Below are 27,620 nucleotides of genomic sequence, written 5' to 3'. Positions count from 1 at the left end.
CCGGGTTCAAAGATAGGGCCTTGGCACAGACTGACCAAAATAGGGAAAAAAGCGCACCACCCAAATGTGGCCTTTTAGTGATATGCATGGGTGGTACTGTACTCAAGAGATGTTGCCAAACACATATTGGGGTGTTGTTTGACAGTGACATATACCAGGAGTGGTAAACTCATACCTAAAGTACAATGTGTGTGAACAAAAAATCACACAAAAAATACCACCACAAATTTTGAAAAAGGCTGGTGGTAAAATTAGTGCATGGAAAAGGGTCAAATACTGGCATTTGAAATACCCTGGGGTGTTTAGTTTTCAAAAATATATGATTCGAATTGAACTGACCGACTTCAAAGATGCCCCAAATAGGCCACGGTGGCAGAAGGACCATATGTCAAAGCTCCAAGTTAAAACATGCACACTTCCCACACTTCATATAAGCAGAGAATGGAAATGACTAATATTACACCAAACTGATCAGAAATTATCTTTTATTTATGACGTATGATTTTACAAATTAGCATGAATGCTGTATCATTCCCAATGGTTAGCTAATAGGTCCAAAAATCATGGACAATATGTAGAAAACTCATGAAGATCCATATCTTCTGCAATTAGCCACAGGAAAACCCATGATTCTACTGGGATTTAAACACTTCAATAGTATATAACAAGTATGGTTATCTAGGGCTGAAGAGTAAAAGGCAAACGTACATTAAAGTTTGATGTACATGCTGTCATTCATTGTGTATGTGAAATTTCCAACACAAACATCTGGACCATCCTTCTTAAAAAAAACCTCAGGACTCATGGTACCAGTAGCGGTTTGTTCTTCAGGTAAAGCATCAGATTCAACAGTTTCCATGTGCATTTCCTCCGCAGACTCTTCTTCAATGATGCATTCATTTTCCACTGACTCTACTTTTTCTTGCTTTGTTTCATTTCCTGATATTATCGTCCAATTCTATAAGGCAAATTTGGTTGGTAAACCACCATAAATAAAACAAACCAATACAGACCTGTATAATAAAGAAAGGGCCACATTACAACAATAATAACAACGGTGAGTCTCAAGTAGTGTGGGTTGTTATACTTTTAAAACCTAATTTTTTTAATATAAGGCATATCTGGGGGGGGCAGAGTGGCATATAGAGGGGTTTAAGGCATTTCTGGGGGGCAGAGTAGCAAGCCGTGGGGCAGATGTTCATAACTGGGGGGCAGATTGGCAAATAAAAGGAAATAAAAACAAAAAATGCATTTTTCTCAATCATAGTTTTTATTAAATATGAAAATTAATATTTACTAATAAAACTTTTTTCTTATAGGGTAGTCTTATATTCAGGTTTTTTCTAAATTCATATTCAAATTTTGGGGGGTTGTCTTATAACCGAGCAAATAAGGTATTTCCATTTTGTGTATATGCATTTCTTCTTTAAAACTAAATGATAAATTAATGCTGAATACGATACCTGAAAGTTTCCTTCATGGTCTTCAAAGAGTCCAGAAAATCTGTGTTTTGCGTCGGGTATAACTGGAAACACAAATCGGATTAATCTGTAAAGAAACGGAGTTGTATTGTGTGAGGGTTGTGACTGATAGAAAATCTTGGAGAAATGTTTAAGCCATCACGAAAAGGTTTGCTATCCTTGTACCAACTCACCTTTTCATTACACATACAAACAATATTATTATAAACAGAGATGTGGACAGTAGAATCAGTAGTCGTTTTGATATAATTTCTTCATCACATGAATCTAACAAAGAAGCATAGACAATGACAAATAATGTATTGAACACTGGTTATAAATACTTAAAAGAGTAACAATACCTAATATAACACATTGATGCCCATGCTCTACTATGAAAAATTAGTGTGTCTGTCTGTGCTTAGATAAATTGAGGGTAATAATATAATGTATATGGCAGGTTTCTTGCGTAATGTACATATCCTATTTTTACCCATTGATAGGTAATATCCTTTTAGTTCCATCAAATTAGATTACTTTTATTGGGTCAACATGCAAAAAGACGTAAAGTTACATATGCTTTCAGGATCTCATAGGTTTCCACCTGAAGAAAAGATCTCTGTTTGCTCAAGAGTGTAAGTAACTTTAAATCTTTTCATCTAAAGACTAGGCTTGTGCACATGGGCACATTTTTTGTTTAGTTTTTTGTAATTTTGGGGGTCAACAAATTTTTCTTTCTGCCCTTTCAGTTCGGGCAAATTTGGAGGGCTTTTTGCATTCAGAAACTCATCACTCATATTCTCACTCTCTTTCACTCTCTGCCAGTATCTCTTACAGTCTCTCTCACATTATCTCCCTACCTTCTTGGCCAAACACTTCTGTGTCCCTGTCTTTTTTCGTCTCTTCTTTTTCCTTCTGTCTTCATTGTTGGTCTGCATCCCCACGCTATCTGCTGCATTATCCAGGGCTCTCCCCCGATTGGAGGAATGGGTAGTAGTGCGTGCCATGGCACCGATCTGTTGCACAAGTACTACAAGAGGCCACAATTATGCAAACGGATTTGCTTTTCTGCACCTCCCTTTATCCATATATCCATCTGCGTTATTAAGGCCTCTTGGAGTACTTCCGCAAGGGTGGTGCCTTAGTGCACACCACAGAAACAGCCGCTCCCCCATTCCTCCAATCAGGGGGAGGAGAGCAGGTTTAGCGGGCAGAAGCAGACCAACCAAGAAGACAGACGACCAAGAGAAGGCAAGTGGAGCCATTGAGATGGAGTGTGAGTGAGTAAGAATGAGACCAAAAAACAACAAAATGCAAATGAAAATTCGTAGCTCTCTGCTTCTTTTTCGTTTGTCCATCCTTGTTTTCCAACATTCGTATGAAGTAACAAAATTGGCAAATCATGTTTAAAATTCATACCAATCTGAATGCACAGATCTGCTAAAAATCTCACTCTCCAATAAAAATCAAATTCAATAATAATTCTAAAATAATATTACCTAGTTTATGTGTATAAACCAAAAGTCCTGGCTTATACATTTTCTGACCTTTCAGTGTAATTTTCTCAGGGCTTCTAGTCTCTCTTTATAGTAAACTAAATTGTGTTCTCAAGCACATTCGAATATATATTAGATTTAAAAAGATTAAATAAAAAATGCTTATTTTTTTTACCCTTCGGAGTGTTAAAAACAATATCTCACCTGATGCATGAATTTTACCTAGCGCTTTTCCATTCTTTAACAGGATACTTGGCCCCCATTTACTTTCTCTGTGGTTAGATACACATTGCCATATTGCAATGAATCTTATTTGTATGAGATAGCACTTCTCTGGATCCAGGTTTGCATTATTAAATTGACATAAAAAAGTCTTGCTTCCAGAACAGCCTGTAGACAACAGAGGTTTCTTCTCACGATGAGTCAAATATGGAAATAAAATGAAAGATTGCATGGGCAGATCATACATTTTATCACTGATAGTAATCACGCAATAACATTGTCAGTTTGGCTGCATTTGAATAAATTCACTCAAACACATTCTGGTTTGTTAAAATTACCATACAAATATAAAAAAAATTAAATGTAAACCAAGGTTTAACTAGTTGTCTTAAAAAAGTTGCACTACATTGTGATTTTTTCTGCAACAGAGTGATGATCCAGAAATCACTGGGACAAAGTACTATACTGTACGGTATTACATGTAACTTAAATGTAAATATTTAAAAAATTACCTTGTGAAAACTGAATTAGGCTGTCTGAGGCAGACAATCACAATTTGGGTGGGATAAAAGGTACACTCAGCTGTCATATGTGTTACTCTGCATATGAAGGCTGGAGTATACCTTAAAAGCTGTTCAGTATTGGCTCCCTAGTATCTTTGCATGGACACTTGTGCATGCTTTTAGAACTCTTGGACAGAATAATAAAAAACTTCCTGGCTTCTGCGCACTGAAAATATTTATGGTTTTTGAGTCTAGTAGACCTTTTCCACTGAGGTTTAACAGTATTTTACTACTCATCATATCATAAGGGTTTCCCCTGTTTAAAATGCGATCCCTGGCATCTGAAAAGACTCCATATGGGATCTCTAGTACAGGTGCAGCATAAAAATGAATACCACCGCTCACCTAAAAAAAAGAAGCCTTATAAAAAAAAATACTGCCTCTCACTACTCATGTTCCAATCTTGGCCTAAAACATGCCAAATCATGCCAAAACATATAGTTTTATGTTGCAATTTTGAGATCTATGGCAGCTATTGAAGTTAGAGACTCAAGAAGTTAGAGAATACCAAATTTGAAAACATTACAATTGGAAAAAAACACACCTTTTAATATTTGCCCTATAACTGCTAAACTAAATGAAATGAAGATTACAGTTGAACAAGGACATAGCAGAAATGTTAAAAGTGTTGCTGTCCACAAGTGTAAAAATGCCTTTGTTAAGCTCTTGGAAGTCATACTAGAACAGTGTGTCATTATTGACTGACAAATTTGTAATAGATTTTAACATCTGTTACTTATTGTATAATTTTGGTCCAGGCCATTTCCTGTCCAATAAGTCTGTGTACTTCCTCTTACTGACCTAAAATTCCACTCCAACCACTTTGGCTAACACCTCCTTGCAGCCACATTATCTGCTATACAAAGGGAAGCAGAAAAAAGAAACGTAGTTACATGTAAGAAACCAATGTGCCAAATATTTTATGTGCTAATTATTGAGAACATTTTATCAGTGTACGTCTCTCCCTATATACCTATAGGCATGACCACCCACCAACCTTACTGAAACAGACACCTTGTGACTCTTGTGACTCTCCCTCTCTGGGGAGGTCAGAGGATATTCTCTGATCTCACCCAAGAAGCCTATGCGCCTCACTGTCCAGCTGGTGTTGCCCAGGACAGCGGGACAGTGTCCCCAAACTCCAAAAACTAGGACTATTGGGTGGTATGCATTAGGATTTCACCCAGAGCAGCATCCCCAAACATCCATTTGCTCCCAGGGTCTGCATCTACATCATGCTGCATGTCTTTTTCTATGTGCTGAAACATAACATCATAACCCTGGAACTCTGCCTTGGAAGGTCTCATAGCACAGGCAGTGTATATCAGCTAAGCTTAGACCTCTGTAGTGTGAACTAGACCATAGAGCTGTGGCCCACCCCGGAACATGATCAGCCCATGGTAAAGAGGTATAGAAGTCCACACAACACACAAACCATTTCCTATAATGCATCTTGATTTATTTTTAGTCCAGACTTAGAAACATTTTGGATGGCAGACTAAACCATCCAACCCATCAACTCTGTCCATTTTCCTGCAGTAGAAACCTCAATGATTATTTGGGTCTTGGTCTTGTCTAAAAGCCTTATGCTTATGCCATGTATGTAAATTACTCCACTCTATTACCCTCTGACACTTCTACTGTAATACTATTTTATTTATTTAGTTCTGTGCCATCTGACATTTTCTGCATTTTTTCTAACTACCAGAGTGGATTTTTTTTACCACAAGGTGTGTAAATTGGGCATAATGAGGTTTTTACTGAGAACCATCTTATTAAGAAACATCCTGTCTAACAGACACATTGCCCCTGGACAATCTAATATGAGAGCTGCTGCAGGTTTATCAGTGTCTTGATCAAGAGTATGATATAATCATGGTTAATAAATATCTTAGTCATAATAGAACAAGAAGTATTTCTCAATTTGCATCAGTTACTTTGACTCATTTCCAAATAAATATTTGAAAAATTCTGCTTCTGACACACGTAAAAAGGAAGAACAATATAACATTTTTGTCTATTTTTTTGAATCAGCACCTGTGTAAAACTGTTATTCTCCATGTGTCAACTTTGTTCTTACAATGCACAGTCCACAGAGTGGCACAAATTCCTAGTTCGTTATACAGTAATATATATATATATATACACACACACACACACACACGCATAATTTAATGGGAAGGGTGGTGATTTCATTCATTAAACAATACATTATACAGAGCCAGGCAAGATCTTTGTGCATCAGAAGCTTATTGGGGATTTGTGTATAGTGATATGGAGGAGTTGAAACCACAACTCCCCTACAAACTCTCCTATCAACTCTCCCTTTAAGAGTTTTTGAATAAAACCTTAGTGATCAGAAAGGTCACAGTCATACCTGGGAACTTCCATGCTCCCCTTCCAGTAGCCCCAAACGCTTTAAATTGCAAAGGGGTGGATGGGGGGGAATGGCCGTACCCAGGGAATGCGGCATGCCACTCCCACAGCCCAGAGATTTGGGACATGACTTGGAGAAGCGGCACTTCATCCAGAGTCTCCAGATGACTTCCCAGGCATGATTATAATATGTGTGATTAGCAGCAGGGGGAGCATTCAAAAACTTTCAAGCACCAAATGTTATCATACTAAATCTGACATCACGGAGCCATCAATGATGCCTTCTTGACCTTCCATTTAGTGGCTTTTCTTTAAATGTAGATGCCCATGCTTGTATGCCACCACAACATAGTTACATAGTACATAAGATTAAAAAAAGTCCATCAGGTTCAACCCTTCTACCTAACCTTCCTACTCTTGATCCAAAAGAAGGCAAAAGAAAACGTATTTAAGCTACTTCGAATTCAGCCATCAGGGGAAAAAGGCAATCGGATTTCTCCTTGGATCATGAAGCTCTAAAATATTAATTCTATTTATAGCCCTGTATGTCATGCCTTTCTAAGAAAATATCGAGACCCCTTTTGAAGGCATCTAATGTACTAGATAACACCACCTCCCTAGGCAGTGAATTCCATACCTTTATTGTCCTTACACACAGGTAACCAAGTTCAGTTGCACAGAATGCACTATAGTCTATTGTGGATGGGAACCCACTCTTGTTTCTATTATGTTTTTATATTTGTTTTATTTGCTTACCTTTTCCTGTTATTCTATTTTGTTACTGTCACAGCAGTAGGAGGCTGTAGGGAGGAGGCTGGTCCTGAGGCTCCTCCAGGAGCCCAGGGTAAGGAGGCTTCCATGACAGTTACCTTACTGTATATGTAAAAAGTGTAGGCTGTCCCCAGAGATCATATAATGTACATAGTCTGTTAATACAGAGTGATTACAGGACTGCATTTTTGTGTCTATACAATAGTGTCTTGTTATTTGGTGGTCATAAAATGTTCCCTTTTATCTAATTTTACAACATGAACTGAGTTTTAAAAAAAAATTAAAAAAAAAAGTACTAACCTCCCATTGCATTGCAGTGCTGCTTTTAAATTGGAGTTCCATATTAAAACATTTCTCATTCAGAACTGTTATTGTGGAATTCTGGATTATTTGTGGAAAACCACTGCGAACAAAAACACTATCATCTTGAGAATGTATTGTCACATTCTCAGGGGGAACGATAACTAAAAAATAAGAGGATGTACACAGTTAAAATTACCACAGTAAATTTCTTAAAACAATTCAAGATGACGTGCCTTCCTTACTCACACACTATTACAAGAAACACATCAGGTTATTCAGAAGATTAAAGGGGCTGTTCCACTGAAACAAAACATTAATTGCACTCTCTAGTATGTTTACAAACAGTTTACTTCATAAATAACCTTTTGAGAAGGAGAAGTGGCCTGTATTCATCCATTTACCCATCGGTAAGCTTCTCTCCAGGTAAGAATCATTTAGGACAGGCAAGTATTAAACAGTATAAAATTATAATTATACCAACTCTCCTCTTCATAAAAAATCATTCAATTCATTTGAACACCTACCTACAACACCATACTAAACCATGTCTTCTTATTGAGTAGCCACAATAATACGAATTTACATAACTTGTAAATGTTTTTCTTTTTCTTTGATGGATTTATCACCAGTCTAAAAAGTAAGACCAAATGCCATTTTTATTCTAGTAAATGAAAGCTCCACTGCCCCCTGTGGCCTGTAGACTACTAGGAGAAACACTGCAGAGCTATAGTCATGTCCACTTCAGTGCCCCAGCTGTAGCAGGCTCCTGTGTTATTGAAGGGTACAACTGGGTTTTATGCCTAAACAAGACAGAAATACCAAGGAAAAGCACTGGAAGAATGGTAACTCTTCCATGATACTATGTGCAGATGTTTGGACATCCTACTGTAGACTAATAAGTTCACTAAAACACTGCTTGGGTTCCATTGAAACAGGAAAAACTAATGTTTGGGGGGGATATGTTCAGAATGCCTCTTTCAGCTTGCCAGTTCTGGTATTTGATATAAATGGCCCATTAGTGGTGCATTTTGACAATTTCCAATTTCAAGTGATATTACCTGTTGAGACATAATACCACTCGGTCTGTGTCAGTTTTCACCAGTGTCACCTACTGGTAAAATAGTTGTTAAATTCCACAATTGGACCAGAATTTTCTAAATTCACCAAGGTTGGCAGCCAGACTTCCCATGTGGTCGCAGATGACCAAAACATGGACACAGAAAAGCTTAGCCATTCTCCACCAGCGGTGATTAAACTCAACAATTTTACATACTACAGGACTTGGTGATAATATTACACGATACCTTAATAAGTACTATAACACTTTTAAGGTTAGAAAAATGAACATGAATACAAATTTTAGCACACAGAAAACAATTCTATACACAGAAGAACAACATGTACATAAAATACAATTGCAGAAAATGTAATTACAGTTAATAAATGCAAATAGTTTTAATCATGTGATAATTATTAATATATAGATCTATATATAAGACTGTACTGTTGTAGTTGATTCAGTCACCTTAAAGTCAATGTAATTTTAAATATTTAAGCCCATTTTACCTACCCAAATCTTGCGTGGACAAAGCAAAATTTGCCAAAATAACACTGATAATCACAGTCAACTCCATTCTCTGTCCGGAGAAAACATAACTTTTAATGAATAAGAAAAAGTTAATTGATGTGCTAATAGAGGAAGTGATGACAGGAAAGAAGAGATATTAGTGTACACAGGATGAAATCAGATTTAAGGTTACACCACCACTGACACAATCTATCTATCCATCAGCCTCATTTATTTCTTTATTTTTGTTTATCTTATCAACAAAATGATATTTTTATTGCTAGTATCAGATGAAAAAATATATTTTAAAAAATATTGTGCTTTTTTTGTAGGTTTTTGCATCAAATTGTTTTTCAATTATTTTATTATGTTAGAGGTCAATTATCTTAGCCCCGTCTATAAGCCAAATCCCCCTGATACTTTCTGTGGGAAACACTCCTACCTAGGAACTTCTAGGCTCCAGCTACCTTGAGCTCTCCCTTTTCGGGATGAGTGGCTTTGCAGTAGATGGGGCTAACTATACAAGGAGTAGGGGTTAGTCGTGTATGTGGGGTGGGCAGCTGTGCAGGGGGCAAGGATAGCCACAAGCACCTTAAATTTTTATGGAAGGGAGGGGGAATAGAGAAGGGAGTTAACACACAAACAGATTAAGTTTGAGTGCTGTGACCTGGAGAAGCTGTGTTTCACCCAGGGTCTCTCACTAGAGACTGGAAATAATACAACAGCTCATTCTATCAGGATGTAAGAGAACATGCTTTATGGGGACTGGGCATAGTTTATATAGCCACTTAACCAGGGGAGGGGAAATTGACACTCACATTAAACAGGACAAGGATAACATAATTAACACATAAAATAATGGCAAGGGATTACAGAGACAAGATCGGTACCAGATACAGTAACAAATACTCAGGTGAAGGGATTAAGAAGTAACATTTAAACCTAGACTAAACAACAAGTCAATCTGACTACACATGGAAAAATTACATATGGAACCAAAAGGGTGAATATACACAATATGACAATTTAACCCTTTGCAAAATAATCTAAAATTACAATCCCAATAATGTTCCCAAAATGGGAGTCCAGCATCTGTTACATCCATAAACAAGTGTTGGGGGATAGGGAGCAGAGTGGGGATAATTTAACACCAGAGATAGAGCCCCGTGACCCAGAAGCAGAGTCACTGAAAGACTCTGAGAGAAATGCAGAGAGCTCCTAGATATGGCATTGGGATACCTTTCATTATAATAAAATTATAGATAAATAGATAAATGGATAGTGGGAGTTCCACAATCAATAAGAAGGTGATCCAGATGAATCCACAGCTCTTGTTTAGGACAAGGACAGCACTTCTGAGCAAATAAGTGTTCCGATAGCACCATTTTATTCTATGGTTTTTTTTATATTGCTATGTACCGCTGCCATAACTTCTGTTGTTAATGTTATTGCACATATTATTTGTGTTCACAGGCTACCATCTTTTTCAAAGTTCACAGAAAAAATCATTTCAGAAAAAAAGCAAAATTATATTTTGAAAGCTTGATTTCTTATCAAAGAAGCTGTATTATTTGCCTTAGTGTTAATGGGTAAATAGTGTAAATCAATTATCTAGTTCACTTTTGATCATTTAAATAATAAACCACATAAGGTGCATAGTGCACATGCTTCCTGACAAAAAAAAACTCTTTGTGTACAAGCTCTCAACCCCACACAGGAAATGAATTATATATATCCTTCAGACTATAGCAAATGGATAGATAACAATCACCGTAGGCAGCAAAAAAACCCAAAACTTTGTCCTACAAAAAGTGTTGTGAATGAAAATAATATAAAACCTGATAATATGTCATCACTATAATGCTTTATGAAATGGGGGTATAATAATATTCTTTGAGACAAAGTTTGGAAAGTGATCTTATCACCATTGCAACCAATGAAATGGTCCAATTGATGTTTGACCCAGAGTCTCCAATTTAGGCACTGCTACCCTGAGACTCCTGGTCAGTCTCTTCTTTCTTTAGGCAGGGGAGTGGTGTTTATCCATGCCCACTCCCTGTCCACGTCCCTCCCACTAAGAAATGTCTGGGGATAGTGCCGTCCCTGTATGCAGCTAGCCCTGTCCTTTCACAAAGCCACTAGGAGGAAGATTGTTCTGGTTGACCTAACTGAGAAGATCCCATGGATGGCCTGCACTGACAAGGAATGGAGGCAGCTTTTACACCACCAATGGGCCCTTTCTCAGCAGTTTTTCATGATGATTCAAAAAGCGGATATTTGTGGAACAGGACTGAAATCACTTGCCCTCTCTTGATATTTAAAAGTTTCTACTCTTAGCAGTGGTTTATTTTCCTGAAACTATGCAGGAATATACAGTATTGTTCTCCAATATATGTTTAAATTGAAAAAGCTGAATGTTCAACTTTCAGCCATCTTTCCATCTAGCAGCTGAATTTCAGCTCAATTTGCTTTAGTAAAAACCACGATGGAAGTAGTTTCTTCAAGTCTGAAGAAGTCTTGTACTTTGTGCAGTTTCCCTTATGAACAGAATTTTTCTTTTCATAATCATAAGTTCCGTAATGTCCCTTTTTTGCTCATACTTTCACTGCATATGGTGGCATATTGTCATTGAAAGAGACAAAATAATTATTTCTTCTCTGAGTCTATACCTAGTTTTGGATATGGTTATATAGTGGTATGTAAAGAAAAGAGTGATAGAGATAAAAGATCTTGAAAATATAATACATCTAGGTATACACATATAAACAAAATCATATAAAAATGATGACAGAAGGTGGATGTTTAAGAAAACTCACTTTTATTTTGTCAGAAACTGATTCAGTATACTTTACATATATTTCTAGTTTACATGTAAGCCTGGACTATAAAATTATTACAACGTGACTATAGATTGTAAAATCCCTGTTAAGTTATTAATTTAAGGGGTTGTTATTATTCATATGCAAATGTATTAGGAAAATATATTGGAATGGATTGAATGCTAGAGCAAAACAGAACAGAATGTCTAGGCAACTGAATACATAGTCTTACATTGCACTGAATAGGTATTCAGTTACATATACTTATTAAGTTCTAGTTTTCTTCTAGTACTGAATCCACCACTTAGGTTAAGAGTTTTAATCCTGAAGATAAATAATTGTAATATTAGTGTCATAACTAGACTTTTTTTTTTTAAACCATAATGTGAAGGTTCAAAATGCAAAATAATGTGTCTATATCTATAATTTATAATACAGTTTGAAAGGCAGTATTTCTCTTTAAGACGAATATTGCCAATTTCTACTCAGCATAAATTTCAGTACAAAAATTAAAACAGATAATATTAAAATACCGCTAAACATAAATATTTTGAGTTTTTGGTATTGGATAAGGTTTTTAACATAAGTTTAACAGTGGATTACATTTAGTCATAGGGTTATGAATTGCATTCTTATGCAAAGTTTAAAACGTTGTTTATATGTTCCATTCCAATATGGACCCATGCAGCAATAAGACAAAATGAGATCAAACTTTGTAAATAAATCCCCTTTGTAAACATAACCCTCATATGAATCTGATAAAAGGAAAGACAATATTATTTTATAATTTTAAAATTCTATCACAGCTTTCCTGCTGCAACTGTTCTCCCCTTGACAGGAGATACCCTGTACCAAAGTGTTCACAACTTCTCAGAGTTTGGGGGTAGAGTCTGTTAGGGAACCTCTCCATTTTCTGGTGGTCTTGGTTGCCATTTATAAAGCATCGCCATAAAACTGTAGCACTACCAAGCACTGGCAGTGTCCTTGCACTGTTTACCATGAATAGCTCCATTTTTTATTTCTTCTTATAACAGTCCACACAATACAAGTTTGTATTCCCACACAGCTTGGTGGAGTCACAATCTATTACTGCAAACATTCTTTGCTACAATAACGTTTCACCTTTTTGTTTTATTCCTTTATTGGACTCATTAAATAGTTTTAAGTTGTTCTGTATATATTATGTTTTTCCTTGTGGATTTAATTTAAGTAGCTCTGGTCAAGCTTCTAGTCCTACGATTGTCTTGGAGTATCGCCCAATCTTTGCTAAACTAAATCAGGAAATGGTTCTGTATGATCATCTCGCTGCTGATATAAGTATCCAAGTTCATATATAGAAATACATTCAGTGTATGAAACTCTCATGGTCATCACTTGAAGAGATCGATAACAATATAACAAGAGTCTTCATACACGCAGTCCAGTATCACCAATGTTATGAACTTAATGTTCTCCAAGGAGTATACACATGAAGGTTGTTCCCGAGCCTGTATGGTAAAGCCTCAGCAATCACGCCATAATGTGACGTGTAAGCAAATAGGAATCCTCTTTATTTGCTAACTACCATAACTATAAAATAAACATGTACCTGGTTGTTTGCCAAAAATATGTATTTAAATATGTTAAATAGGATGTTATTACATTCTAGATTAGGATTTTTGTCCATGTTCTGCTTATAAATAGCGTGGTATATATGAGTTATAAATGTATTTGCACACTAGTTGACTGTTTTACATGGTCTAAACTAATATTTCTTGCCATATGTCCAGTAGCTATTAAGAGGATACTGTAATAACATCTAGTTGAGTCAAATGTGTTTCATTTCCCAGGAAAATTAGTTCACATGAAATCCAGAAGAATATATGACGCAGTTATCTTCTTTTGACTGTGCTAAAAAAATATGTATTTTTTTATGCAATTCGACATACTCCAGACTTTGCAGCATTATCATTTGGAATAGAATCTCTCCTGACATCATTTACTTCTGTACTTAGTTCATCAAAAATACCAGTTTCAATCATTTCTTCCTGCCAAGGTATAGGAATGTTGCCTGAGGCAAATTCATCAAACAATTGCTTGTCATTATCATCAAGGTTAACACCTCTCACTGTGGAAAATGCTCCCACATCTTGGATATCCTTTGCATACACGGTCTTGGAATCTGGAGCGAATGGTGGTGTAAGAATACCTGTTTAGGTAAATAGTTTAAAAAAATATATTAATTGATAACAAGAAACAAGTATAACTAACAGGGGTTTGCTAAGATGGGTGGCACAGGTGGCCATTACCCAGACTGCTGGTAACCAAGGTGTTCAGTGGGGTCCCATAACATGCGTTAGGTGAACCTTCCAGTAGTAAGACAGCAGCTGGCACGAAGAGTGCGAGTTGCAGTGAAGGCAGGGATCTACACAAAGTACGAGGGAAGGGTAGGTGGCAAGCTGCACTTAATGACAGGAGAGGGTGGATGTATGTTAGGATGTGTAAGTGGATGGTGTTTGAGTTTTCTGTCCCCATATGGTGTTAGCATGTGTGTGTTATTGTATGGCAGTAGAATGTGCATGTGATTTATATGTGCCCACTGAGCATAACATGGGGTGCTGTAGGGCTATAAGTGAGCTCTATACCACCAGGTTATTCTTTTATACATGAGTTGGGGGAAGAGTAGACAGTTGTCTGCATGCACTTGACTGCATGTACCTGCTTGGAGTTTTCTCCAGTTAATTTCCCTGAAGAAGGCTGCCATTCGGAGATCATTACAATTTCCATTTCTAAACCCAATCCTTTTCTTAGGATCTTTTTCCAGTAAAGCTTTACAGAGGGACAGGGACTCCACACCGAACTTTCCAGAGTATGCCACTGGATCATTGAGAACTCTATTCTTTAAGTCTTTGTTTTCAACCTGGAATAGAAATAGCAGAATAGTTTGTTATATATTTTCCGTATATGCTAAACTACACATGTTATGTGAAGTTACCAGCTAACTTTCCAAGCCTACAAAAGAAAGGCCTACTATAATATTCCAGGCATTTCCAGATCTTGGTAGGGATGTTTAGAGTCATCAGGATTAATAGATGTAAGGCTGGCGCTTAGTTTTTTGTGGATCTTTTAAAATAGATTTTATTTCTCATTAATGCCATATCAGCATATTAAATAGCCACATAGGCCCCCACTTGGTCAGGAGACTCCCTAGCTACCAATGCCTCTATTAGTCTTCAGCAGGGGCGTGTTGTTGGTCAGGCCTAGTCGTTGCCTAGGTTCCATCTGCAAGCCTGCTAACTGTGGCTACTGCCTCTATGTGACTAGCTCTGACTCTTGAATGAAGACATTCCTCTGGAAAAGAGCAAACTCCATGTGGCCTAACCTGGAAAGTCCTTGGGAATTTAGGCACATATGGGAGAGGCCCATTCTGAAAGTTTTTTTTAGGGACCCTAAGTACCTATACTAAGCTGTTTCTGGTCTTGTTTAACTTGATACATTGAGGTTTCTAGAAGCTATACAGATTCATTTGTAGCCAACAGTAAGATATAAGCATTTGAGTTCAAATGCTGACTTTACTTATCAAATAACCCACTAATACCAATCAAATATGACAGAAGTTCTGTCTAAATACATAAAATATATGTATTAGGACCAACAACATGTTCAGGGTCTCATTAGAAGTAAAGGCAGCCCTGGAATTAATATTTGGTTAGTTTTATTAAGTATTTTTTCTTAATGTAAGAAACCACTAGAGGTCAGCATTAACTCTTCATTTAAGATTATGTGACTAGGGATTGCCATAATCTCTGATCAGAGTTCCATCCAGCCCTTAAACAGCCCATTCCTCTTAAAAAATCCAATTTTGGCGAGTTCCTGAAACAGTCAATATAAGATAATGCTTTTTTGTTTGTTCGCTAGTACATGTCTGGTCTACACAATTAATGTTTGTACTAGTCTGGTAGGTATCAAATGTGCTTTAGTTTAGATGATTTGTACAATTCATTACTTACAGTTAATTTTCACCAAAAAAAATGTAAACATAACTATTCCTGGGTATTTTATTGACATTTTGAGAAGGTTGAGAAGAGGGCTACCAAAATGGTTTGCAGAATAAACAACCTGAAAGATTAAGGGAGTTTAATATGTATAGTTTGAGAAAGGGGAGATGTGATAGAAATATTTAAATAGTTAAATGGATTTAGCAAATGTTAGAATAAGAGAATAGAATAAGTCATAGTGAAAAAAACTAGAGGGTCAGGGATTTAAATTTAATGTAAGAAAGTTTTACTGCAGGGGGTGGTAGATAAACAGAACTGGCTTCCATCAGAAGTGGAAGAGGCTAACAGAGTGAGGTAATTCAAAACATGCATAGGGTAGGCATAAAGATATCCACAATCTGAGCAAGATCAAGGAATGAATAGGACCTGAGCCTTTGCATCAGGCAGAGTTGTAGCTAGCTCCTTTTGCACCCAAGGCCAGAATTGAAAAGTGTGCCCTCCAGCTATTTTTTGTTTTTGCAGAGGTTGTTTTATTTACACTGCCCTTACACACACCGGTCCATATACAAACAAATACACATACACGTTGCCTTTACACACACACCTGTCAATTAACACGTATATACGCATACACTGCCCTTACAAACAACTGCCCATAAACACACAGATACACATACACTGCCCTTACACACACCTGCCCATTAATACGCATATACACACACATACACTGCCCTTACACCTGACTGCCTTTACATACATATACACACATATCAGCTTACAAACATACAAATACCTGCACTGCTTGCATTCACTGAGTTGACAGACTTCGCACTCCCTAATGTTGGGCCGGTTGGAGGGGGATTGTGATATCCCCAACCAGCCCTAATCATCGGGCACCCACACCCCAGACCAGCGCTGATGGTGCCTGGGTGCGCACTGCCCACGGGGGCGCCTGACGAGAGGGGCTGGTTGGGAAGAACACAGGGGAGGTGGCCTTTCTGATTGCCCCCTCCCCTATAGAATCGCCACGGGGCCCTGTTGACCTGGTTAGGGAGATCCGTGTTGCCTGCACATCAGGATCGTAATTGATAACATACATATAATGCATATTATATGCAGAGGTTATATTATGTTTATATATTTGTTGCCAACTTTATTAGGGTGAGAAGCACACAGTTTTTGTTTTTTGTATACACTGTACAGCCAAAACACTGTATTTGCAGCATTCTCACACTGTTTGGTAGGGCTCTTTTTACACATTTGTATTATTTGAGCCTGGGACTAGCTTAGCGTACCAACATTTTTCTTTTCTCTGTTTGCACATATGTGAGGTTGTTGGCTCCTCATTTGTCTGGTAGCAACTTGCTGTCCTGGGGTAAATTGGGAGGAGCTTTAATTGGCCCTCCCCCAACATATTAATAATGTTTTGGTAGCAGTATAAACTGCTTTATGTGCCCACTATGTAGGAGGTGAGAGTAGGTTCTCACCCTATTGAGAGTGTGCCTTGACATGGCGGGTGAGCTTAATTATGCTTTGGCCAATTGATATAACCAAAACCTCTCATTTATATTATGTTTATATATTTGTTGCCAACTTTATTAGGGTGAGAAGCGCCGACAGTTTTTGCTTTTTGTAACCTGGTGAAGAACTCACTACAATAAAAATGTTTGAGAAAATAAACCCAAACCTATGCATTAATTACATAATAAAATAGATTCAGTACCTTTTCTCCTCTGCTCCTGAAAGGGCCACGTGCTGCAATCATTTCATATAATGTGACACCCAAAGAGAAATAATCTACAGAATAATCATATTCTTCACCTTGTAACAACTCAGGAGCCATGAAACCTGCAAAATGAGTAATGAAATCCAAATTATATATATAATTATTATGAGAACCAGACAAATTATTTGTATCCACAAAATCAACACAACAGAATGTTTTGGTGTCTGATGTGGTGTGAGCTAGAACAAGATTTTTCAATGCCATTTATAGTTGAGTAACCAATAACTGGAAACTAAACATAGTAAACAACGTAATATAAAATTCATATCTATGGGGAGATCTTCTGATTTCCCTAACTAGCCTATGATCAGCTCAAGGGAACAGCAGGACCATGCACAAAAAACAGGACTGTCCCATAACAAATGTGACAGTTGAAAGGTATGCCTTATATAAATGGAAGATAACATTTTGTTGGAGAATTCCACACCATGACATAATTCCTAATGAAAAAAAAATATTTTTTTTTAGCAAAGTAGTCATACTTGGATGTAATTCTATAGTACAACAGAAAAAACTCTTTTCAGTGCTCAGGGAACTTAGCCTTTGTTTTCTACATGGTCACTGTACTTAGGAGGGGTCCCACACAAAGTACATTTTCTGTGGGCTTGCATTTAACCCTGGACCCCTTGTCAACTCACTCTGGACCCCTCATCCCACTTGGTTTCTGTACGTCTTGTGACCTTGATCGTCTCCAACTGCCCACCATTCTCTGTTTTTAAATTGTATTTTAAATATAAGTACATTATTGCTTCTCAATGATATTGGTACTTCATATCCGAGAGTAAATATCTGTCAGACTGGAATAGAAAGCTTTTAACGAGATTTCACTAAAATCCCTTACAAAGATGTTATGGCAGTGTTTTGCATAAGTCGTTTACCTGGAGTTCCAGCATAACCCTTGGTTTTTGATTTCTTCTCCTTCAATTCAACAGCAAGCCCAAGGTCAGATATACGCACATTCCCTGCAATGTAAACATAAGCTTTGTTTTACCATACAAGTCTTTTAACTCTTAGTCTACATTCAATTGGATTGTGTATAAATATGCTGCATTCTTAAAAATATTTGGCATGCAGTTTATTTTTCAGGCAACCTAAAATATTTTTTTTTTACTTCACCAAGAAGGTGGTAGATAAATGGAACAGCCATAAAGCTATCCTGAATCTAAGATTAAAGTTTTTACATCAGGAAAAAAGTACAGACTAGATGGGCCAAAAGAGTCTTGTGTGCCATCACACTATATTTCTATGTCGATCGAGCAAGACAAACCCTGTTTGTGACCAGTTAAAAAGGCATTTTATATGCTGTAATAAATTGAAACCAGAACAAAAAATATATTTTAATTCTGGTAGTGTTTCATAAATATACTCAGTGACCAAGAATAGTGAAATCTAGACATTGTATCCAGTGTTGGAGTTTGGCTTTTAGTAGAAGGTTGGAGTTGGCATTTGGTAGGGTACCATATTCTTGGAGTACCATTAGACACAACTAAGTATGGCTAAAAATTAGACCTGTTTAGATTTACCCATGCACAGGCGGATATGTGGATCTACTATAATTTGATGGTACTTTGGCAATAGTGGGGCAGTAAAAATTAACAAAAATATTATGAACTACTAGCACAGAGAAAGGGTGCTGCTCTTGCCAAGCTACGCACATCTGCACCATGTGGTATCCGTCCACAGATACCCACTAGTGTGGCCTTACAGAAGCTTCTAAATTAATTATTGCTTGCTTTTGTTGAAAGAAATGGCACGGCAAAGCACATATAACTTGCTTCACTAATCATGAAAAAATGGGTCTCAGCGTATTCATTAAAACATCTAATTACTTTGATTATAGAACATAAATTGAAATCAGATATTTAATTAATGTTTATTTCAATATATTTATGTAGTGCATATTTCAATTAGGGCCACATGGCTAAAACTCCATGAATGTCATCAGTGCCCCTTAGTGGAAAATCAACAGAATATATATATTTTTTCTATGTAATAAAGTAACTGAGATTTACCCAGTGTACAGAAAGAAACACACGCTCATATATATATATATATATATATATATATATATATATATATATATATATATATATATATATATATATATGAGCGTGTGTTTCTTTCTGTACACTGGGTAAATCTCAGTTACTTTATTACGTAGAAACAATGTCACTAGCAGAAGTTCATCCATATCTCAATTCAATGCAGGTATGTTCTACAGAACGGAATACCTAAGATTTGATTTAAGAAGGAAATAATATCTTTCTGCCAGTTTAATAATCATACAGCACACGTCACACAAATAGTTTGAACTGATAACACATACATTCTCTTGTCTCTACACTATCGGTAAATGAAGTATTCTGAAAGGGTTTTCACCTATTCTAAAACCTATGTCTTACAGTTCTATATATGAAATAAATATCTGTAAGGGTGTTTGAAGATTAAAAATAAGAGATATATTTATCAGAAACAACCGTAGGTGTTTTTTCTTTTTTATTTATTATTACTCATTACACAGCCTTTACAACCTAGAGTAATTAAAAATGTGATAGGTGATAACTTAGAGGCCCCAGTTACAGAGACTTCTTCCTCTCCAACTCAAATGTCATTGAGTAATAACAAGAAACCAGACTCTGACTGGCCATTGGGACCATGGCAAATATCCAGCGAGTCAACTGGTCTTGACCAAATTTTAAAAAGCAGAGAACATTTGGTCACTGAATCTGTGCTTGTGCATTTTTGGACCCAATCTTGTCCTATAACAGTCTATTCTGGTAAGGCTTTCCACCAGAATTTGTCTGCACCCATACAGCCAAAGGGGCATTATTATAAATAAAAATTGAGGAAATATTTCTACCACAGCTCAAATACTCTGATTGAAAGAACGGAAAACTTTCATTCTGAATCCTAGATATCTTACAAAACATTTAATTGACACATAATTTAAGGTACAATATGTACCAACAACAGGCAAGATAACAAAATAGTAATTACCATCATTATCTAACAGAACATTTTCTGGTTTGAGGTCTCGATAGATGATCCTATTTTGGTGCAAATGTTCCAACCCGCATATAATCTGAGCTGTGTAAAAACAAGCTCTGGGTTCATCAATGCCTGGATTTTCTTCATCAACATTGTAAATGTGGAACCTAAAAAAAAAAACATGTGCATTTCTTTACTTAACATCACAATTGTAGTAATGTTTATTTTTTTTTTTTTACTTCAGCAGATACAAGGAGAACTTCACACCCCTGTAGACCTGAGCAAAACACCTTTACCCACATCAAAAAAATATGAAAAGTATTCTGTGGCCATTATCTTCAGATGAGTGGTGACCTTTAAAAATGCAAAACATATTGGTTTTCACTTGAGCAGTTTCTACCTCCTTTTTGAGCGAACATTTTACACTTTTCAGCAAACGCTTTATAACAGCACTAACTATGAACACCGATGAGAACTCCTGGTGCCCATATTCATACTAATTTGCAAAGAAATCTGGTCTTCCACTTAACTCACCAAGACTTATTCCCATAGTATAATAAAATCTCTGGCATAGCTAGGTACACAACTCCAAAAAATGTTTATAGCATGGAAATCACACATCCTTCTTATGTATATAGCTGAATGTGATGTTAAGCACAATTTTATAAAGCCTAAGTATCAGAGAATGGGGTAAATAAAGCCAGATCAGTCAATGTTTGAAACAACATCATACAACGATATGTAGCAAATGTGGCATGTGCAGTCATTTTATACAGCTTTATAGGGGCTAGCATTCACACTTACATGTTGGCAAAGTGGCAGTGTTTGTGTGTATATATTAGTGTCAAATTATAGAGATAACGTTGTGTCTAATTAGCCTATATCCTCATACGAATACACATGGCTAGCTATAATATTCAACCAAAATGAATAGTGTACAGGGTCCCTGTTAGCCACTTACCGTAGGTCACCTCCATTCATTAAAGTCATCACTAGACAGACCTCACTTTTCGTTTGGTACGCATATGCCAGAGTCACAATAAATCTACTGTGAACCTTAGCGAGGATCCTTTTCTCAACCATAGCACCCTAAAATTAAAAAGAAAGGCTATTATAAAGAGCTCCTTTTTTTTTTTTTACATATATCACATCATCCCCTAAATAACATAAACCTTTTAATTTACTTAATTATATTTGTATACTGTTTGTTCCAGCAGCATTGTCTGGGGCTTCCACATGGCTGCTTCTCATTTGGGCAGCGATCACATGTGCTTATATACACTACAGAGCACAATGCCTAACAGCACAGTTTCCATGGCATCACTTCTTCCAAGAGATACAAGATATGATCTCAAAGTTAAATGATATAATTATGAAAGTGGTATAATACTGTATGAATGCGTTGTGAATCTGAGTTATTTTGTTTTGATGGAACGTTTACAAACATACGTAGTTAAATTAATAATAAGTAATGCATTTGGAAAATATTTATGGGACACTTCTGCCACGGGAGTGCCACCATTTGGATTTTATGGCATATGGCAGATTTTCAGACAGCAGATGGGGGTGTTCCGCAACACCTCTGAAGCTGCAGTTTTTCCCTTTTTTACGGGGGTCAGGAAAATAATGCTTATTAAAGTACTGCTTAACTACCTCTATGCATTCTTTGTTGCCAGCCCTCCCCAGGGCTACGCTGTCCCTTCAATGACTGATCTATAATGAAGCTGCCTATGTTTCGTTAAGTTTAATATTTAACAACTGAGCAATTATTAGTTATTAATTATTATTTCCTGGAAGAAATAAGGGAAAAAATATATGTGTGGGTGGCGCACATGCTTTAGTAGACAAAACATAAAGCGGAGTAAGGCCCTGACACTTTGCCTTTTTCAGTGTCTTTTAAAAAAAAATACGCATGACTCTCAAATCATATTGAAAATTGTACATTGATTTGGAAGCAGATATCCACTTCCCATCATAATGTCTCCACTTGTGAAAAAATATAACATATTATGTCTTAATGGTCATGTAGACCATGTTTTAGGCAGGTATGAAAAAATGCTGTAAAGTAAGAATGCTTTCAAAAACAGACATGTTTATGGTTTTATAGTGTTTTTTCATTTAACAAAATGCAAAGTTATTGAACAGAAGAAAAATCTAAACCAAATCAATATTTGATGTGACCACCATTTGTCTTGAAAATAGCATCAATTCTTCTAGGTATAATTGTACATAGTTTTTTAAAGAACTCAGGAGGTAGGATGTAAAAACACCTTGCAGAACTAACCGCAGTTCCTCTGTGGATTTAGCCAGCCTTGGGTGTTTCTCCCTCTTCATGTAATCCCAGACAGACTCGATGATGTTGAAATCAGGTTTCTATAGGGGCCATAACATCACTTCCAGGACTCCTAATTCTTTTTTTACACTGAAGATAGCTCTAAATGACTTTGGCTGTATGTTTGGGGTTGTTGTCATGCTGCATGGGGCCAATCAGATGCCTCCCTGATGGTATTGCATGATGGATACGTATCTGCCTGTACTTCTCAGCATTGAGGAGACCATTAATTCTGATCAAATCTCCAACCCCATTTGCAGAAATGGAGTTCCAGACTTCCAAGGGACCTCCACCATTCTTCACTGTTGCCTGCAAACATTCATATTTGTACAACTCTCCAGCACTTCGGCGAACAAACTGTCTTCTGCTACAGCCAAATATTTCAGATCTTGACCCGTCCAGAGCACCTGCTGCAATTTTTCTGCACCTTAGTTCCTGTGTTTTCATGAATAGTTGAGTTGCTTGACCTTGTTTCCACGTCAAAAGTGTATGTCTTTTTGGCCTCATGTCTTCCATGAACATGACTTCTGACCAGACTTCTCCAGATGGGTGTACTAGGGTCTCACTTTTTTTCTGACAATGCCGAGCTGATGGAGCTGCTGGACATCTTCTCATTGCAATGGGAAGTAAGCATGATGTGTCTTCCATCTGCTGTACTAAGTTTCCTTGGGCGACCACTGCATTTAGTCCTCATCATTGCCCATTTCCTTGTGCTTCTTCAAAAGAGCTTGGACAGATCATCTGGAAACCTCTGTTTAATTACCTTTTGTCTCATTGCTGCACTAATTTTTACCATGGTGTATGACTTTTGACATTAAACTTCAGCAACCTCACCGATTTTGGCTGATTCTTACCCAGTTATATTTCTCCTACACAGCAGGTTTATTATTCATATTCAATTGATGATCATTAGCATCTGTTTGGTATAATTGTCTAACATAGCCTAACGATATGCTTTCAAAATCCCTGACTTTGTGCGAGTATACCTAGAAGAGTTGATGCTGTTTTGAAGGGAAAGGTTGGTCACACCAAACATTTGATTTAGATTTTTCTTCTGTTCACTCACTTTGCATTTTGTTAATTTGTAAAGCATTTTCACCTTACCTTCATTTCTTCACACCTGCCTAAAACTTTTGCGCAGTACTGTAATATGTCGTAAGGCTGTGAAGGGGTTAAAATATGCATATACTGGCAATGATACAATTATGGAGAAGGTCACCAGAATGAGAACCAAGGCTAACTAAACCTTCACAAACCATAACAGAAACCAACCAGATTACTTTGTACAATATTTTAAAAATTAGTGTATGGATCTCTTGGTCTGCTCTGTTTTTATGGTTTACGATCTGTCCTGTAGTATGCCGGTTCTTGAGCTAGCACATGTGGCTTTTCACACCTCTGCATCAAGTCCCCTAGCCTTTAGAAAAGATAATAATAGGGAGTGAAAATGGGGCATGATTACGGCTCTTGTAAGAATGAGTTTAACAACTAATCATCAGAGCCCTAGATTTCAGATGTAATTGGTCACTTCAGAGACAATCATTTGCAGTAAAAAATCTATTTTGATATATGGGATATTAAATAATGTTTTAAAAATAAGCATGTTGCATAGGTGAAGAACATTAGATATTATCAACATGTTCTACTTCTGAGGTCTGTACACATGGTATCAGCTTTTGGTACTTTTTTCAAAGGTGCAGACATGTTTCTTTTTGTTTCAATGATCCGTAGAGTAAACTTGGTTTGCTTTACTAATCATTATTTAAAAATCAAACAACATTTCAAATGATAAGTGCTGCTTCTTCACTAATTCAAGGCTGGAAGCACCAGGTGTTCTACAGGCATGACATTGTGTAGCTTTGCGCATGAATTTGAAGCAACTGTTGATGGATTCCCAATACATTTACTAACATTGTGGCTGGCTTCAGGATTGAAATCAGCAAAAACCACTGACATGATATATTTTACATAGAGGTGTCCAGCGTGGGAGCAGGAGGCTAGATGGACTTTGATATTATGGCTTTAGGGGAAAATGTTGACACTACGGTTCCTTTAAAAAGTAATTGATGTAGTTGATGGGGTTTTGAGATAATATCTCTCCTTGTGCTATAGTTGCCTGAAAAGTACCGCTAAGACTACTTTTGGATGTCTGTGCTTTAACTGAGTTAATTTTCACTAAGGTCTAGACCCCTAATTCATTTCTCTCATTTCCTTAAATTACTTGTAAACATTTGTAATAAAGAAAAAAAATCAATATTAATACAAATCTTTATGTAATGAAATACAGAAAATGCTTGGATATGTAAAATGAAACTGAAATGTATAATAAAAACACTATTAATAGTACTGAGCTTAGTTTTTTGCCTCATAACTATTCAATGTATTACTTTGTATTCCTTTGTATTGTAGTAATACTCCCTGTACTGGGAATCATATTGCTACGCAAAGCAAGTTATATTCTGTGTATCAGATTTTCATTGCTTGCACACTACTATGCCCATACTTTCACTTAATAATAACTTAGTTGTAAAGAATTATAGAACAATAAAGCATAAATAACTACATCAGTATTCTTGGTTTTTAGTGAAAGTAATTCTGAAAAGTACTTCTTTTTGGTATAAATACATAATAATAATAATAATAATAATAATAATAATAATAATAATAGCAATTTGGGGGGGGGTTATTTCTAATCACATACTTGTTTGGAAATCTTCATACTTGCTCATTTGGGTAATCATTTTTTATTTGAATTATCCACAAGCTATTTAATGTGGCTTTTTTTAACTTTCAAACATATACATACAGGGCCAGGATTTATTTTTTAATAGTTCTTCTGAATTGTTCTTAAAGTATTTGATTTAAAATTAATATAATAATAATAATACCATAGTAATAATAATACTATGATCACTTGTATTTTTTTCTAATAATTACATTGATATATGTAGGAAATTACAATATAAGATAAAAATCTGTTTATGGAGCACAATAATGTGCTAATTTATTTTAGGTATGCAGTAAATACTGCTGAGATTTTAAAATAAGATGTATGTCAAATCCTTATTGTATTACAACACTAATACACTGTGACCTTCACACAAACAATGTCTTCAAGCAATATGGTCATGTGATCTTCAGCCAGTCAAAGTAATCCAAATCCTCAAGGCTACAGCTACTTTTTTCTCATGAAATGAAACTGATTCGTAAATGTAAAATCAAATTCTTACATCAAAGCCTTTCCTCTTCTTCAATCGTTTCTTGCTGAGTTTCTTGCAAGCATACATTTTACCTGTTGCCCTCATTTGGGTAGCAGACACTTCCCCAAATCCACCTTTACCAAGGATCCTGAAGTCCATAAACCAGTCCTCCCCAACTGGTTGGGCCTCCAACCACTTCCATTGAAGGAATTTAGAAAAATATTTGCCCTCCTTGTATTGAAGAAATGCATTTTCCTTTAAATAATTCATGGTAGCTTTAAGCTGTTCCTTAAATAGACCATCTGGAACTCTATTACTTCTCACTACTATGTGTGCAAAGGCCTTCTCATCTAAATAGCGGCAGTATAGCCTAGAGTGTGCATCAAAATATTTGTTAATGATGCTATTAGCTTTCCGCAAGCGGTCTTCATCCTCGGCCGTGTCATAGTCTTCAATATCATTCCAGAATTCACATGGAGGGATGAACTGCTCGACTGATCCCAAAAACTCCTTGAACAATCTTTTGCCAATGGGCTGCTTGACACAAATGTTTTCAAATTCCAAATCAATCTGATCCTTCAAATGCTCACACTCTGAGAGGGGTGGAAGCTTTAGTTTGGAACGATATTTCTTGTTCCTTGTAATTTGTGGATTGAAGCCTCCATCAAAACTTCCTCTCGCGGTAATATAAGCAGAATTAGCAACCACTGTTTCCAGCGCCCCAAAATCCATCTTTGATTGTTTAGGCTCCTGAACCAAACATGAACAACTGAGTAGCTACGAACAGCACAGATTGACTGAGAGAAAGTTCTGCCCACTGCAAACAGTGCTTCCCAGGCTTAGCAAAATCCCTTTGATCGAGCTAGAATTATAATCTAAGATGTCCAATCGGGTATGGTATGTTCATTATATTGCCTATGCAGGAGGAAAATATGAGGGGGGAAAAAAGATAATGTCACGACATGTTTGCAAAGCAAGTATGTTTAAAATGCTATAATAAAAGCAATAAAAAAAAAGAAATCCTTTCTGGAGTTACAGTAACAGTCAGGTAAGACGTAAAATGGTGATCCAGATCTTTCGAGATATAATACAAAAATGTCTTATTAGAAGAGATGGCTAAGTGACAGGTGAGGAAATAATACCCCTGACTCAACACCTCTCTAAACTCTTTATCCACTTAGGTAGATAATTCGGCTCCCTCTCTATCTCATCTGTCTCTCTTTGTCCTCATGATTAGGTCTTAAAAATATACTCTACTACGCATTTAGTGCTATGAGCGGGCAAACTAATTTATTTTTTCATATATATTTTATTTTGTGTGTCCAGATTCTTCATTTTTTTCCCCATATGTAATTAAATCATAAAGACTAAAATTGATGTGCATGTTTTATAATATTTTTGTTATCAAACATAACATTATTAAATATACTGATGGTAGCCATGACAGTGTTTTAGTATATATAATGGAATTAACAATGCACATTTTTAAAAGGATAAGGAAACATATATATTGAGATTAGCACTTACATTTAAAATTTAAAAAAATGTTTTTATGTATCATATGTTTCTAAAATGTGTATCTCCTTACAGTGTGCACCTGTAAGTATGTATATATTAATTTTAATATGAAATAATTAAAATGATTGAATCAAAACATAGGCTATTCTCATCTTGTGTAGACATGCCACTTCTTTCATTGTAGTGAAATAGGATTATAGTCTTTGCAGACATATATAAAACAAAATCTCTGGATTAGTGCA

At 36.4% G+C, this 27,620-nt stretch overlaps 1 protein-coding gene across 1 annotated transcript; it reads right to left on the bottom strand.

Annotated features, from left to right (window-relative positions):
* Positions 1-709: 709 nt before the first annotated feature.
* LOC149276550 (rhodopsin kinase GRK1-like) lies at positions 710-26,592 on the bottom strand. The gene is made up of 13 exons (XM_089503489.1): positions 25,891-26,592; positions 21,290-21,417; positions 20,338-20,495; positions 18,219-18,302; positions 17,278-17,402; positions 14,275-14,476; positions 13,506-13,765; positions 8,762-8,828; positions 7,189-7,352; positions 3,972-4,086; positions 1,655-1,748; positions 1,464-1,548; positions 710-958 (listed from the first exon to the last, which is right to left on the bottom strand). Exons 1-13 carry the CDS (start codon positions 26,590-26,592, stop codon positions 710-712), a joined length of 2,433 nt encoding a protein of 810 aa, XP_089359615.1.
* Positions 26,593-27,620: the final 1,028 nt, after the last annotated feature.

This window comes from Sceloporus occidentalis, unplaced genomic scaffold, assembly GCF_023333645.1.
Source record: "Sceloporus occidentalis isolate IW3139 unplaced genomic scaffold, rSceOcc1.0.p SCAF_234, whole genome shotgun sequence".
NCBI classification, from domain to species: Eukaryota; Metazoa; Chordata; class Lepidosauria; order Squamata; family Phrynosomatidae; genus Sceloporus; species Sceloporus occidentalis.
This window is presented reverse-complemented; position numbering and strand designations above follow the sequence as displayed.